At 36.6% G+C, this 16,499-nt stretch overlaps 1 protein-coding gene across 8 annotated transcripts in view; it reads right to left on the bottom strand.

Moving 5' to 3' along the window:
* Positions 1-16,492, bottom strand: part of SUCO (SUN domain containing ossification factor) — a 92,843-nt gene extending 76,351 nt beyond the window's left edge. For all 8 annotated transcript variants that reach the window (XR_013174095.1, XR_013174096.1, XM_077156989.1 and 5 more), the window contains exon 1: positions 16,308-16,492. Coding sequence is in view for 6 of the 8 variants with exons in the window: in XM_077156989.1 (XP_077013104.1) it covers positions 16,308-16,369 (62 nt within the window). In the remaining 2 variants the exon portion in view is untranslated. The remainder of the gene's footprint in view (positions 1-16,307) is intronic.
* Positions 16,493-16,499: the final 7 nt, after the last annotated feature.

Here is a 16,499-nt window from a genome sequence, read left to right as displayed (position 1 = left end):
ACCCAGGGAAATCTGACTAAATGCCCAGACGCCAGCAGTAGAAGATAACGGTCCACACTCAGAAGATTTAGAATATGGCCCAGTGAAAGGAACAAGCCAATACTTCAAATGAGATACAAGAGCTGAGACAACTAATGCTGAATATACGAACAAAAATGGAAAACCTCTTCAAAAATGAAATCGATAAATTGAGGGAGGACATGAAGAAAACATGGGCTGAACATAAAGAAGAAATAGAAAAACTGAAAAAAACAAATCACAGAACTTATGGAAGTGAAGGATAAAGTAGAAAAGATGGAAAAAACAATGGATACCTACAATGATAGATTTAAAGAGACAGAAGATAGAATTAGTGATTTGGAGGATGGAACATCTGAATTCCAAAAAGAAACAGAAAATATCGGGAAAAGAATGGAAAAATTTGAACAGGGTATCAGGGAACTCAAGGACAATATGAACCTCACAAATATACATGTTGTGGGTGTCCCAGAAGGAGAAGAGAAGGGAAAAGGAGGAGAAAAACTAATGGAAGAAATTATCACTGAAAATTTCCCAACTCTTATGAAAGACCTAAAATTACAGATCCAAGAAGTGCAGCGCACCCCAAAGAGATTAGACCCAAATAGGCGTTCTCCAAGATACTTACTAGTTAGAATGTCAGAGGTCAAAGAGAAAGAGAGGATCTTGAAAGCAGCAAGAGAAAAACAATCCATCACATACAAGGGAAACCCAATAAGACTATGTGTAGATTTCTCAGAAGAAACCATGGAAGCTAGAAGACAGTGGGATGATATATTTAAATTACTAAAAGAGAAAAACTGCCAACCAAGACTCCTATATCCAGCAAAATTATTCTTCAAAAATGAGGGAGAAATTAAAACATTCTCAGACAAAAAGCCACTGAGAGAATTTGTGACCAAGAGACCAGCTCTGCAAGAAATACTAAAGGGAGCACTAGAGTCAGATACAAAAAGACAGAAGAGAGAGGTATGGAGAAGAGTGTAGAAAGAAGGAAAATCAGATATGATATATATAATACAAAAGGCAAAATGGCAGAGGAAAATATTATCCAAACAGTAATAACACTAAATGTTAATGGACTGAATTCCCCAATCAAAAGACATAGACTGGCAGAATGGATTAAAAAACAGGATCCTTCTATATGCTGTCTACAGGAAACACATCTTAGACCCAAAGATAAACATAGGTTGAAAGTGAAAGGTTGGGAAAAGATATTTCATGCAAATAACAACCAGAAAAGAGCAGGAGTAGCTATACTAATATCCAACAAATTAGACTTCAAATGTAAAACAGTTAAAAGAGACAAAGAAGGACACTATCTACTAATAAAAGGAACAATTAAACAAGAAGACATAACAATCATAAATATTTACGCACCGAACCAGAATGCCCCAAAATACGTGAGGAATACACTGCAAACACTGAAAAGGGAAATAAACTCATATACCATAATAGTTGGAGACTTCAATTCCCCACTCTCATCAATGGACAGAACATATAGACAGAGGATCAATAAAGAAATAGAGAATCTGAATTTTACTATAAATGAGCTAGACTTAACAGACATTTATAGGACATTACATCCCACAACAGCAGGATACACCTTTTTCTCAAGTGCTCATGGATCATTCTCAAAGATAGACCATATGCTGGGTCACAAAGCAAGTCTTAAAAAATTTAAAAAGATTGAAATCATACACAACACTTTCTCGGATCATAAAGGAATGAAGTTGGAAATCAATAATAGGCGGAGTGCCAGAAAATTCACAAATACGTGGAGGCTCAACAACACACTCCTAAACAACGAGTGGGTCAAAGAAGAAATTGCTAGAGAAATTAGCAAATACCTTGAGGCGAATGAAAATGAAAACACAACATATCAAAACTTATGGGACGCAGCAAAGGCAGTGCTAAGAGGGAAATTTATTGCCCTAAATGCCTATATCAGAAAAGAAGAAAAGGCAAAAATGCAGGAATTAACTGTCCACTTGGAAGAACTGGAGAAAGAACAGCAAACTAATCCCAAAGCAAGCAAAAGGAAAGAAATAACAAAGATTAGAGCAGAAATAAATGAAATTGAAAACATGAAAACAACAGAGAAAATCAATAAGGCCAGAAGTTGGTTCTATGAGAAAATCAATAAGATTGATGGGCCCTTAGCAAGACTGACAAAAAGAAGAAGAGAGAGGATGCAAATAAATAAGATCAGAAATGGAAGAGGAGACATAACTACTGACCTCACAGAAATAAAGGAGGTAATAACAGGATACTATGAACAACTTTACACTAATAAATACAACAATTTAGAGGAAATGGATGGGTTCCTGGAAAGACATGAACAACCAACTTTGACTCAAGAAGACATAGATGACCTCAACAAACCAATCACAAGTAAAGAAACTGAATTAGTCATTCAAAAGCTTCCTAAAAAGAAAAGTCCAGGACCAGACAGCTTCACATCTGAATTCTATCAAACATTCCAGAAAGAATTAGTACCAACTCTCCTCAAACTCTTCAAAAAAATCGAAGCGGAGGGAAAACTACCTAATTCATTCTATGAAGCCAACATCACCCTCATACCAAAACCAGGCAAAGATATTACAAAAAAAGAAAACTACAGGCCAATTCTCTAATGAATATAGATGCAAAAATCCTCAATAAAATTCTAGCAAATCGTATCCAACAACACATTAAAAGAATTATACATCATGACCAAGTAGGATTCATCCCAGGTATGCAAGGATGGTTCAACATAAGAAAATCAATTAATGTGATACACCATATCAACAAATCAAAGCAGAAAAATCACATGATCATCTCAATTGATGCAGAGAAGGCATTTGACAAGATTCAACATCCTTTCCTGTTGAAAACACTTCAAAGGATAGGAATACAAGGGAACTTCCTTAAAATGACAGAGGGAATATATGAAAAACCCACAGCTAATATCATCCTCAATGGGGAAAAATTGAAAACTTTCCCCCTAAGATCAGGAACAAGACAAGGATGTCCACTATCACCACTATTATTCAACATTGTGTTGGAGATTCTAGCTAGAGCAATTAGACAAGAAAAAGAAATACAAGGCATCAAAATAGGAAAGGAAGAAGTAAAACTATCACTGTTTGCAGACGATATGATACCATATGTCGAAAACCCGGAAAAATCCACAACAAAACTACTAGAGCTAATAAATGAGGACAGCAAAGTAGCAGGATACAAGATCAACATTCAAAAATCTGTAGCATTTCTATACACTAGCAATGAACAAGCGGAGGGGGAAATCAAGAAACAAATCCCATTTACAATTGCAACTAAAAGAATAAAATACCTAGGAATAAATTTAACTAAAGAGACAAAAAACCTATATAAAGAAAACTACAAAAAACTGCTAAAAGAAATCACAGAAGACCTAAATAGATGGAAGGGCATACCGTGTTCATGGATTGGAAGACTAAATATAGTTAAGATGTCAATCCTACCTAAATTGATTTACAGATTCAATGCAATACCAATCAAAATCCCAACAACTTATTTTTCAGAAATAGAAAAACCAATAAGCAAATTTATCTGGAAGGGCAGGGTGCCCCGAATTGCTAAAAACATCTTGAGGAAAAAAAACGAAGCTGGAGGTCTTGCACTGCCTGACTTTAAGGCATATTATGAAGCCACAGTGGTCAAAACAGCATGGTATTGGCATAAAGATAGATATATTGACCAATGGAATCGAATAGAGTGCTCAGATATAGACCCTCTCATCTATGGACATTTGATCTTTGATAAGGCAGTCAAGCCAACTCACCTGGGACAGAACAGTCTCTTCAATAAATGGTGCCTAGAGAACTGGATATCCATATGCAAAAGAATGAAAGAAGACCCATATCTCACACCCTACACAAAAGTTAACTCAAAATGGATCAAAGATCTAAACATTAGGTCTAAGACCATAAAACAGTTAGAGGAAAATGTAGGGAGATATCTTATGAATCTTACAATTGGAGGCAGTTTTATGGACCTTAAACCTCAAGGAAGAGCACTGGAGAAGGAAATAAATAAATGGGAACTCCTCAAAATTAAACACTTTTGTGCATCAAAGAACTTCATCAAGAAAGTAGAAAGACAGCCTACACAATAGGAGACAATATTTGGAAACGACATATCAGATAAAGGTCTAGTATCCAGAATTTATAAAGAGATTGTTCAACTCAACAACAAAAAGACAGCCAACCCAATTACAAAATGGGAAAAAGACTTGAATAGACACCTCTCAGAGGAGGAAATACAAATGGCCAAAAGGCACATAAAGAGATGCTCAATGTCCCTGGCCATTAGAGAAATGCAAATCAAAACCACAATGAGATATCATCTCACACCCACCAGAATGGCCATTATCAACAAAACAGAAAATGACAAGTGCTGGAGAGGATGCGGTGAAAGAGGCACACTTATCCACTGTTGGTGGCAATGTCAAATGATGCAACCACTGTGGAAGGCAGTTTGGCGGTTCCTCAAAAAGCTGAATATAGAATTGCCATACGACCCAGCAATACCGTTGCTGGGAATCTACTCAAAGGAATTAAGGGCAAAAACTCAAACGGACATTTGCACACAAATGTTTATAGCAGCGTTATTTACAATTGCAAAGAGATGGAAACAGCCAAAATGTCCATCAACAGACGAGTGGCTAAACAAACTGTGGTATATACATACGATGGAATATTATGCAGCTTTAAGACAGGATAAAATTATGAAGCATGTAATAACATGGATGGACCTAGAGAACATTATGCTGAGTGAGTCTAGCCAAAAACTAAAAGACAAATACTGTATGGTCCCAATGATGTGAATCGACACTCGAGAATAAACTTGGAATATGTCATTGGTAACAGAGTTCAGCAGGAGTTAGAAACAGGGTAAGAGAATGGGTAATTGGAGCTGATGGGATACAGACTGTGCAACAGGACTAGATACAAAAACTCAAAAATGGACAGCACAATAATACCTAATTGTAAAGTAATCATGTTAAAACACTGAATGAAGCTGCATCCGAGCTATAGGTTTTTGTTTTGTTTTGTTTTGTTTTGTTCTTACTATTATTACTTTTTTTTTTTTTCTCTATATTAACATTCTATATCTTTTTCGGTTGTGTTGCTAGTTCTTCTAAACCGATGCAAATGTACTAAGAAACGATGATCATACATCTATGTGATGATGTTAAGAATTACTGATTGCATATGTAGAATGGTATGATTTCTAAATGTTGGGTTAATTTCTTTTTTTCTGTTAATTAATAAAAATAAATAAATAAAAAATAAAAAAGTACTGGTAAAGTCCCCTGAGGGAGGGGAGAAAGACTATGGAACTATTAAACTTTACCATCAGGAAATCCCCTGATACTGTGTCAAACTTTAGGGATACCCAAATCAATACGCCATGCCCTCGATCATGAGGCTTACTCTTGTGAAGCTCATGTAAGTAGTGGAGAAGCCTAGACTACCTACAGGCATGCCTAAGAGTTACTTCTGGAGGACCTGTTGTTGCTCAGATGTGGCCTCAGTCTCTCTAAGCCCAACTCCGCAAGTGAAATCATTGCTCTCCCCCATACATGGGACATGACATCCAGGGGTGAAAGTCTCCCTAGCAACATGGGAGATGACTCCCAGGGATAAATCCAGACCTGACACCATGGGATCAACAATTTCATCCTGACCAAAAGTGGGGAAAGAAGTATAATTAATTAAGTAGCAGGGGCAGAGAGAATTCAAACAGAGTTGAGAGGCTGCTCTAGAGGTTGCTCTTACACAAGCTTCAGTTAGACCTTGTTACCTATCATAACCTACCAACCCCTAACCAGGACCATTCCAGTCAATCCTAAAGAACACCTAGGGCAATATATAAGATTCTACAAGGGTTCCAGGTGCTAGAGTAACTTTTCAGAAACCTACAAACTCCAGATGGGTCGCCAGTCCAAATAAGTCCTGAAACCCAGCCCAGCCTCTCCAGAACATCAGATAGTTCCATCTTCCTACTCCATATGAGAGACAAACCCTTCCAATATCAAAAATTAAGAATTGCATAGCCCAAACAACCCCAAAGAGAGGTACAGAAAGATCAAAGGGGATAGTGGAATTATACATAGAAGATAGGATTTAAATGAATATGAATGCTGAATCATTAAATTGTTATCTCTTTTAGTCTCCAGTATTCTAGAGCAGCTACAAGTAAAAATCTAAAATTGTGAAATTGTAACCCTTGTCAAAGTCTGAAATATGTTCTACAACTAATTGTGGTGCTGTGCTTTGAAATTCATAGCTTTTTTGTATATACGTTATTGTTTACAAAAAAAGAAGGAAAAAACTTTGTAATGATAAAAAATTAATTTAAGCCCTCTAGCCTCCTATATTCTAAAGCAGCTAGAAGGAAAAATATGAGAGGTTCTATGGTAGCCCGTGACAAACTCTGGGATCTGTCCTGTAACCACTTGTGGAAGAGTTCTTTGAAAACTATTGCTTTTTTATTTCTTTGCTTTGTATATATTTTATCCTATACAATAAAAGTTATTTTAAAAAACCTATTAGCTGTTTGGCCTTGGGTCAATTAAAAAAAAAAGCTGAACCCCTCTTCCTCAGGTGTCAAGATATTCCAAAAACAATTGAACCCAAAATTGAACACATTATCTTTGTCTCCCAAATCTGCTCCTCCATTATCTGATCTCACCTTTTAGAACTTCTATCTACCCAGTCCTCAAGTCAGAAGTCCGAAAAACATCTGTGACAACTCCCTTTTTTCCACCTCTCCCCATCATTTCCAATTTCTTTTACCTCAAAGTTCTCTAATCCACTACTCCAACTGTATTACCACTGCCTTAACTCAAGCCCTCATCTCTTACCTACTGCAATCTCCTAGATCTCCCTAATTTCTGTCTTGCTACTTCTGCAAATCAATCCATCATACCACCACCAAATTCCTAATACTAAATTATGAGACTGCCATTTCCCTGCTTAAGACCTTTCATGGACTTCATTAACTATATAACAAAAAATCAAGTGTCTGTGCATGATATAAAAGAATTTCTAAAATTCAGCTATTGCCTAGTCTTTGGCTTCATGTTTCCTGCCACTCAATGTTTCCCACCTCATGCTTCAGCAGAACAGAACTATCTGAAGTAGTCCCTTGAATACAAACGATGTTGTTTCATGCTTCCAAGATTTTGACTCATGCTGCTCCCTCTCCCAAGGATGCACTGCCCCTGCTTCTACACAGTGCTATCCAAAACCAGATGAAATCCTTGTCATTCTTTTTCCTAGGGAAAGTAACCATTAGGGACTAGGAGACTCCTGATTCTCGAAGGCTGGTATTTAACGACCCTCCTCTACAGCCTTGGGCATCTCAGCACTTAACACACTCTGAACTGAAATTCATCATTTATAGTTCTATTTCTCATACAACACTGAGCACCTCCAGGGCAGAGAAATTACCACTCCGTGCTGAGCAAAATGATCTACTGAGCTCTTACTTTGACTATGATTTGAAACAGCTTTTGATGAGAGCTTAGAAAAGGAAAAGCCCAGTAATAAGAAAATACTTCATGGTAAAAGAATTGAACTGGGCAATGAAGAATGGCTTCTTAAACATAAGTACAAATTTATCATCAAGCACAGAAACATAGTGCCAGCCATACAATTTGGGTAATATGGTTCAAGTAATGCCCTGCCTATGCTCCCTCCCCACCCCACCCCCAATAAAAAAAGGCATTCCAGGACGAAAACCTATATGAAAACATGGAGATGGGAAAACAGAACTTGTTTTTCAAGTGTCAGTTAGTGAAAATACTGTTTTTGAATGCTACTACCTGAAAATTTGGAGGGGTGGGTGGTGGTAGAGTCAATATGAAGTACTGAGAGGCCTGTAGGAAATGAGTAAATAACACAGAAGCCATGTTGGTCAAAAACTGGCAATAAAACAAGACCAAAAGATCCCTAGGCTTCCAGTGCCTTTGCTCAATAAGCACCCTATTTTCTTTCAGTCACAATGTATCAAAAGACAAACGTTCTTCTAAAGCAAGTTTCAGCTTTGGGCTTTTTTAAGTTGGTTCTCTTCTGTCTGTTCTATCTGCTGATAAATAAGAGGTCAGTCACACTGTGCTCCTTTCTCCTTGCAGTTTTTACTGTTTGACTTCAGCATTTCCCAGTCAAATCACAAAGAAACTGGAGAACTTGGATGAAGATAGCTTAAATGATCTAGTGCTTGTTTCTGATCAAACTTTTGAATTTCAGTAGTTCTCATCTTCAATCTTCATTTTGATGGTCCTGAATTCTCTTAATTTAAATATTCCACACATCAAATTCTATTGGAAAACTATTTCACTAAATTGGCCAATAATTTCACTGATACAGCAAGGGGAAGCATTTATCTAATGTGCTATTTTCCGTTTTTATATCTTAACCTACCATTAGAAATTCAGCCAGTACAATCTGTCCCCAAAGCTGCTGGAAATAATCATATAAGAAACTTATTTGATGGTAATATATTTTAAGAAATTGAGAAAGGTATATCTGGCCTATAAAACTCAAGTTACAGTATCCTGGTTACCTCATTTTCTATTCAAAACAACAAAGACTGTCTCCAAGTAAACTGCAACCATCTAACAGGCTAGCCATGCTACAATATGAAATTTAAGTACGGAATGGTGGTCAATAAAGTTGTAGAAGTACGTATGGGTCAAACTTCAGAAGGCTGCTTTCTTGGAGATTACAACAATTGAGAGAATAAATGCCATGGTCTAAAATTATGAATCTGTGAACGCTGAAAGAGTGAAAGAGTTTTTATTTGTTTGTTTGTTTTGTTTTGATGTTTCTGACTTGGACAACTAAAAGGAATGGCTGTGTTCAAAAAGAAATGGAAAAACTGTTCAAAATATTTGAAAGGTGGAGGAGCTCTTAGTTGGAGGTGAATGGAATATGGAAGTGGAGACATTATATAGGCATTTAAAAATGCAGACTTGAGTGCAGATAAGATTTGGGCTAGATTTATCCTTATTTTTGAAACAGAACATTTGACTGAACTTGCAGATACTTAGAAGTAAAGAAAGGTGCCAGGCAAAGTAAAGCTTTGAAAAGAATGAGGAAATTGATTTGGAAACCAAAGATGAAGAGCTTTAAGGAGGTCATTTGAATGGTCAGCATTATAAAATGTCTCAAATAAAGGCAGGAGAGCTTGAAAATAGAAAAGATCCTTGTTTTCAAAAAAAGGGAAGCAACTGATAATTTTGGGAATGAAAACAGAAGATGTTCCGAGAGTTGGTAGGCAGAGTTCTCACATGTTTGTTTGGCAGCCAAAAGAAATAAAAAGAATTGTTCACTAATGTTCAAACCCTCAGAGTTCATCTAATTCAGTAGGACTGGCTGGAATGCACAAAAGAATATACCAAACCTAATGAGACAGACTCTCCACATGTGAATTTTTTAAAAAGCTTCATGAATAAGTCTAATATCCATTCCTTACTATGCCAATCCAGGTGCCACTATTTTCAGATCTGCCTGTTGGCAGCATCAGACAGTGGTTAGGAACACAGGTTGAGAACTCAGCTTTCTTAAGGTTTTAATTTTGGCTCTAACAGTCACTAGCTATTAAGAACTTTAACTATTAAGAACAAAACTTCCTTTTGTTTCCCTTTTTTCATCTTTAAAATGGAGTATATCCCAAAAGAGCTGTAATAAGGATAGAATGAGTAAGAACTCAATAAATGCTCACTATTAATACTGCAAAGAAAGGGCACTAAAGCTCTCACTTAGTTTTATGCCCTTCACTAGTAACTGTATTTTGATAACCAGTTTGTATATTTCTGAGGGCAGAGCTCAAGTCTCATGGTTTCTCTTTATTTTTCACCATGCCAAATATAGTACTGGTACTCTGAGCAAGTTTATAGATTTCCATTTCTAAACTCAGACATTTTAGGCTATCCTACTTCTACTTAACAAACTATCAAAGTGCCCAGGGTGAATAAAATAATGAGAACTTACATAGTGCTTTTTATAAGTGAAGCATTGATCTAAGTACTATGTTCTCCCATTCGATTACCAATACTACATAACATTAGGTTAGTACTTATGAACCACATTAATGCTATAAAACATTTTCTAACATAAGAAATAATACTAATATGTAAAACATACAATAATTTTAACCATCAAGTCATTAAAAAATATATGCATTTCATAAACCAAAACAATTTTATCCCAAGAGATTAACATTGTTACACTGCAAGTACTCAGAAGCAACTTTCCTATTCCCATGCTTCATTTACAATTTTACTTTTCAAAACTACTTTAAAATATGGGCTTAAACAACAAAACAGATTAACAGTACTACTGGGACTTAAGAGCAACCATTTCTTTCCAGTTATGCATAAACTACTGAACAGATGTATTTCACACATATGTTTTCATCTGCAGATGGACCAAGAGAATAATAAAGCACTTAATTTCTTTAAAAATTTCTCTCTTCCCTTTCACTATAAGCGACAAAACGTTAGCTATATATATATAAAGAGAGAGAAACTCATTTTTCCATTCAGATTAAGAAAAGGGAAAAAATGATTACAAGTTCATGAACAACTGAAAATGAAATAACCAATGACCAAAGGTAGGTTACTAATAGTACTTTTTTTTTTTGGTATGCTGTATGGCAGGTTCACATTTCATTATTTTTCCACGTATCTTGTTATTGCAGCACCATTTGTTGAATTTTTGTTTGTTTAGCTTGTTTGTTTTTTGGAAAGTGCATGAACCGGAAATCGAACCCTCATGGCAGGTGAGAATTCTACCACTGAACTACCTCTGCACCCCAATAGTGCTGGGGCCTTTTTGTTTCTCCATTGCCCATTGCCTGTGAACCCTACTTCATAATTTGATTCCAAGATATTTTCAAATGTTTAACAACCTAAAGAGCTAACATGAAACACATCCATTTATTTCAAAAATAATTCAAAGGACAGAGATGTCATTATAGATAAAGAAAATATTTGCCATCATTTATTGGATACAAGAGTTCAAGTTTTACACAAAGATGTCACACCTTCCTTCACAGACCTTTTCTTATTTAAAGCAATCTGGCCTCATTTAACTTATCTGATGGGTTAATAACGACACAGCATCTCTTATAAGTACCAGCTGCTGTCTTTGGGATGTATATCCCAGAGCAAAGATAAACTTTTTTCCCCAAAGTCTTTTATATTAAGTTCCAAAGGAAAAAAAAAATTTAAGTCATCAAGTAATTTGGAGAAGAGGTGTTATTTCGTTATTTCTTCAGAAAAGAAATACATTAGGAATTTTAAGTTACAGAAACAGAAAACACAAAAAAGGAAGGAGAGGATTGGAATTTCAAGAATGTTTCTATCATTTAAAATAAAACTGCTTACGTATTTCTCTAGTTTCTTACTTTTCTGCTCACTTATGCATATTAATGGACAAGAAACCAAGAAAACTATCAGAGAAAAAGCATATTAAGGGTACAGAGCTATAATCATAAACCAGGAAATGTACCTCTTAAATTAATGAAAACTGGGCTGATAAACACAAAGAAAAAAAACGCTACCAAGGTCAAAAGGCCAACAAAACAGACCAACTTGATTTAGATATCAACTCTCTCCTAGTATGATCACCAATTAAGGGCCCTGCCTCCAAATTGTCCCTTTCAATTCACTCTATCCCCAGGTAATATAATTAAAAGATCAATATCTGACCTTACTCTCTGGATCTCAGTTTAAACTACTTCACTGGCTCCTCCTCTTCATCAGGTTAAAAACAGAGTTCATTCACACAACAAAGCCCCTTCACAGACTAGCTCTACTCTCTCTTTTCATCTCTCCCCCAACATACACTCTAAAACTCAGATAGTCCAACAACCGGAATATTTCCTCTGCCTAAAATACTATTCTCCTATCTTGAACTATTCATTCTGCAAACACACTTTAAGGAAAAGAACTGCCATTTTATGGAGAAGAAAGAACTGAGGCCTACAGAAATAACTTGCCCATGGACATATAGCTAGTGATAGAACCATAACTAGAATACAAATTCTTCCCCTGTTGTTCCTAAAGACCCCTATAAGTACCTCTCATATTTATCAAACATATGAGAACTGCTTAAAATCGAGCTCTTCCATTAGAGTCTAAATTTGAGCTTCTCCCAGATGATCCTTTTGGTGCAAGAAGAAATTAGTTGATTTTTTTAAAAAATCAAGATTTAGTAAGATTTATATAAATATTCATACTTGCTCTGATAGTCAGGTGATCACACATCAAAGCAGCAGGGACTTTATCCGCCAACCTGAAGAAAAAGTGGGAGTTCCACAAACAGTGGTGTTTACTTCCAGCACAACACAACTCACCATGGTTTCTGTGTGCCCAGTTAAGAAGATTTAGCAATTATATTATTTAGTCTTAACTAAACTGACTTTCACAACATGAAAATGTAGCTTTAAAAAATTCTTGCAAAGACCAAGGATAATAATAATGCAAGCACAAGTCAACAAGAAAATGATACCGCTGAGACTGTTAACTAGGACAGGCTATTCTTTATCCACATTATGATGTAAAATATTCCAACTGGACTGACATAGTTAATCATAGCTCTCAATAAAATATTACTATTTCAATAAAAGCAAAAAAGTACTGTTATCAGAAAGTATTTTCTCATCTTAAATAGCTGTATAATTATCATGTATAACAATTTATGATTAGTATACTAATATGCTAATATTATACTGACGCGAATATAATTTATAACATATAGGTACATATTGAAAGTTTATACTCATGGAGAGAGGGGCAAACTCAAAAAAATTTTGAATACGCACTGCTTGAGGGTATGGACCAACTTTTTTTTTTCACTATTTAAGGTGATGATGAATCATCTCAATTTGCCCTGAAGGGATGTGGTAGGCTGAATAACAACCCCTCAAAACTGTCCATCCTAATGCTTGGAACCTGTGAATAAGGTACCTTACAAATACAGATGCAATTCAACTAAGGATCTTGAGATGTGGAGAATATCCTGCATTATCAGGGTGGACCCAAATAAAAGGGAGGCAGAAGGATTATTATCATTAGTAGATGTGAGGACTGGAGCTTGAGGTTGGAGTGATGCAAGGAAGGGACAACAGAATACAGGCCTCTAGCAGCTTAAAAAATCAAAGAAATGGATTCTCCTTTCAAAAAGGTATCAGATCTAGCAAAAATTTGACTTTAGCCCCATTAGACTTATTTCAGACTTCTGACCGCAGACTGTAAGATAATAAATCTGTGTTGTGTTAAGCCACTAGATGCATGGTAATTTGTTACAGCTGCAGGAAACTAATACAAGGGGTCCCTGGGATGTGGGACTTTCAGTGCCAAAATCAGTCTTCCAACTTGAGATTTCAATGTTCATAACAATATCTGGTGAACACAAGATGGATGAGATTAATCTTTGTCGAATGATTTTATGATTAAAATACATAGGTAATATACCTTTACTGTTTTACAAAGATATCGTGTATTATCTCATTGTATCCTCCTAACGACCCTGTGTGAGGTATGAATGGATTAATATTCTCATCTTAAGGATGTAAGAACTAAGGATCAAAAAAGTTATATAACATGCCCAAGGACACAAATCTAGTACGTGACAGAACCATAATAGAACACAGGCGTTCTGACCTATAGTCGAAAGATCATGGAGGTCAGGAGCCTGTGCTATGAGTCAAGTTGCCTAGATTCAAATCCAGGCTCCAACATGTATTACTGGCTTAACCTCGGCCAAGTTATTTAACCTCTTTACTTCCCCCTCTGTAATACACAAAATGACAATAATAACACCTATCTAATAGTGTTATTGTGAAGATTAAATGCTCTAAACCGTGTAAACTACACATCATATACTGAGACAAATAGCTGACAAGAAATGTTAGGTATAATTAGTACTCCATGTTGCAACCAGAGTACATTTATACCTAGACTGCTCTGTATTAATTGATAATCAGATGAAATACGCAAAAGGGAAAAACAGCAAACAGAACGAGAATGTTTTTCTATGTAGCTAATAAGGTTAGAACTCTGGAAAGAAAAAAGCAGAAGTGAGACATAATCAAGAGCTATAAAATTACAACAGTATAAATAAGTTGATAACAAAACTTAGTAACATTGGTAAAATAAGTAGACAAACTTAGAAACTTGAGTATCATAGTATAAATCTACGAAATGGTATATCTTAAAATAGAAAAGGTTCACAAAATTTGGGGACAAATTTATGAATGACAAGGGGAAAAGGGGCTATTGAGAGGAGCTTGATCAACTTTTTCTTATAAACCTTTTGTCTAACTCACAATGTCTTTACGTCACCTTTTTGTTGAGGGGAAGGGAAATGTTGAAGGCCATCACAATGTAGTAAGAATGAGACCACCAGCTGAGTCAGTGCTTTTAATTTCAATGTTTCTATTTTCCAAGAGATGGGTCCCAAAAGACACAACGTCCTCTTTGCTAATCACCAGCACTCCAATGATCCCCTTCTCCAATTTTATGATACTTCCAAAAATCTTCAAGCCTAAATATCCCATTTTAATGCCTTTAAGGGCTCTGCTAAAGAGTAATTAAAATATCTCTAAATTGGCAATTCAAACAAATCTCAGAATACACTAACCCAACTGTTTCTTAAGCTAAAGGTGCTTAAACTTTTCACATTCTACCTAAACCCACAACAACCACTTTCCACTTTAAATGGCAACAAAGTTTATAGAACTCTGTGACTACTATTTTCAACACTAGGCTTACTGAGTTGTTCCTTACAGGGTCATGATCTCTCCACTACTACTAATGTATAGGGTTGAGAAAAACACACTGACCTTAGCTTAAGCAAAACATAGTCTGAAATTCCAAGAGAAGCATGACTAATTTAAATTCACAAATTATTTTTAGAACCACATTCTGATGTTGATTTTATCTCTACATTTCCACCCCCAAATTGAGGGAAAAAATTTCAGAGATACTGCTGCATTTTAAAACATGAATGTAAAATGTAACCTCTTCACCTTATTAGCCAGTCATTTAAAGTAGTGTTGATGAAGAGTAGCATGGTCAAAAGTAGGACAAAACCAAGAAGAAGAAAGAAAAGAAGATGAATCACCTACAAATAAGGCAACCCCCAGAAAGAAATGAATATGAACACAAAGTTTCAGCATTTCATTCACAAACTTAAATTTAAAATGGGGTTGAGTAGATTCCCTACAGGTATTTCTTGCTACCCAACATAAGATTAAAAGGTAGAAAGGCAAATGACATTTGGTCTTAAGAGTTTGAAATGGAAAACGTTAGACCAAATTTCTTGTTCTCTAAAACTTTGATCATCCTTCCTACCAAAATCCCTCAGTCAGGCCAATGTTTTCTTGCCCCCTACTTATTTTATGTGAGCAACAAATCTACAATTCCAGTCTCTCTGGTATCCATTAGACACCCATAAAGGTGGGTTGTTGGTTTGCAGAAATAAGCTAAATAGGAGACTTAGTTTATCTCATAAACTCCATAAAGTTTTAGGGACAGACCACTCTTCCTGCTTTCAACATACGGTTCGTACCCTCCCATTACTAAGGGACATTACTCAAGCCACACCACCAAAAATTACTTTAGCACACCTAAGACGCCCTCTCCTATAACACCAGTGGTTCCTTATTATCCACCTTCTCTGAAGAAAAAGTGCTTCATAAAGTCCCAAAAGTTTCCAAGAACAGCAGTCCAAACTGTACTACTCAAGGCCGAAGATTCTGTGAGTAAGGACCAGGAGAACTACTGCTCATATGTCACTCTTACCCTCAACTACGACTTACTTTTTAAAATCGCATGTCGGAGCCTATCACATCTGGCATACTTTATGCCTTTCCATATTATGAAAGTAAGTGCCTAGCAGTAAATCAGAACAACTTACCTATCATCTATCCAACAGTGCCCGAAACACTGTACCGTCTCCAAGGGTGACAGTAACTGAGTACAAAAGCGCTTGGTCGTTCCCTCTACCCAAGCACCTTTCTCTCCCACTTACGTTTCTGTATAAATTCCAAAATACACTATGAAAACGTCTGCAGAGTGCTGCCAGGCCAGTCTGCAGGAATGTCGCAGAGTAATCAGTATGTCACTTCGTGGGGGCCAAAGAGACCCGCACCCTAAATGCCAAGACGATTTGGGGGTGTGACCTGGCTTTTCCTTTTCTCCTTTTCCAAAACCTCAAGGGGTACTCCCGTGTATCGAGGCTACTCACCAGACCAAAGAGCACAGAGTGAGGCAGGACACCAGGGCCAAGGCCCGTCGGTACTTCTTCATCGTCTCCTCCTTCTTCCCTTTGCCAGAAGGCCGCACATCCTCCCGGCAGCCGCCACCGCCGAGGCCAAGATGGAGGAGCCGGTGCGGGAGCGCGAGGATGGGTCCGGGAGTCCTAAGGGCTGTGGCGACC

This window comes from Tamandua tetradactyla, chromosome 4 (genome assembly GCF_023851605.1).
Source record: "Tamandua tetradactyla isolate mTamTet1 chromosome 4, mTamTet1.pri, whole genome shotgun sequence".
Taxonomy (NCBI): Eukaryota; Metazoa; Chordata; class Mammalia; order Pilosa; family Myrmecophagidae; genus Tamandua; species Tamandua tetradactyla.
Note: the sequence above shows the minus strand (reverse complement) of the source record. Positions and strands in the feature narration are given on the sequence as shown.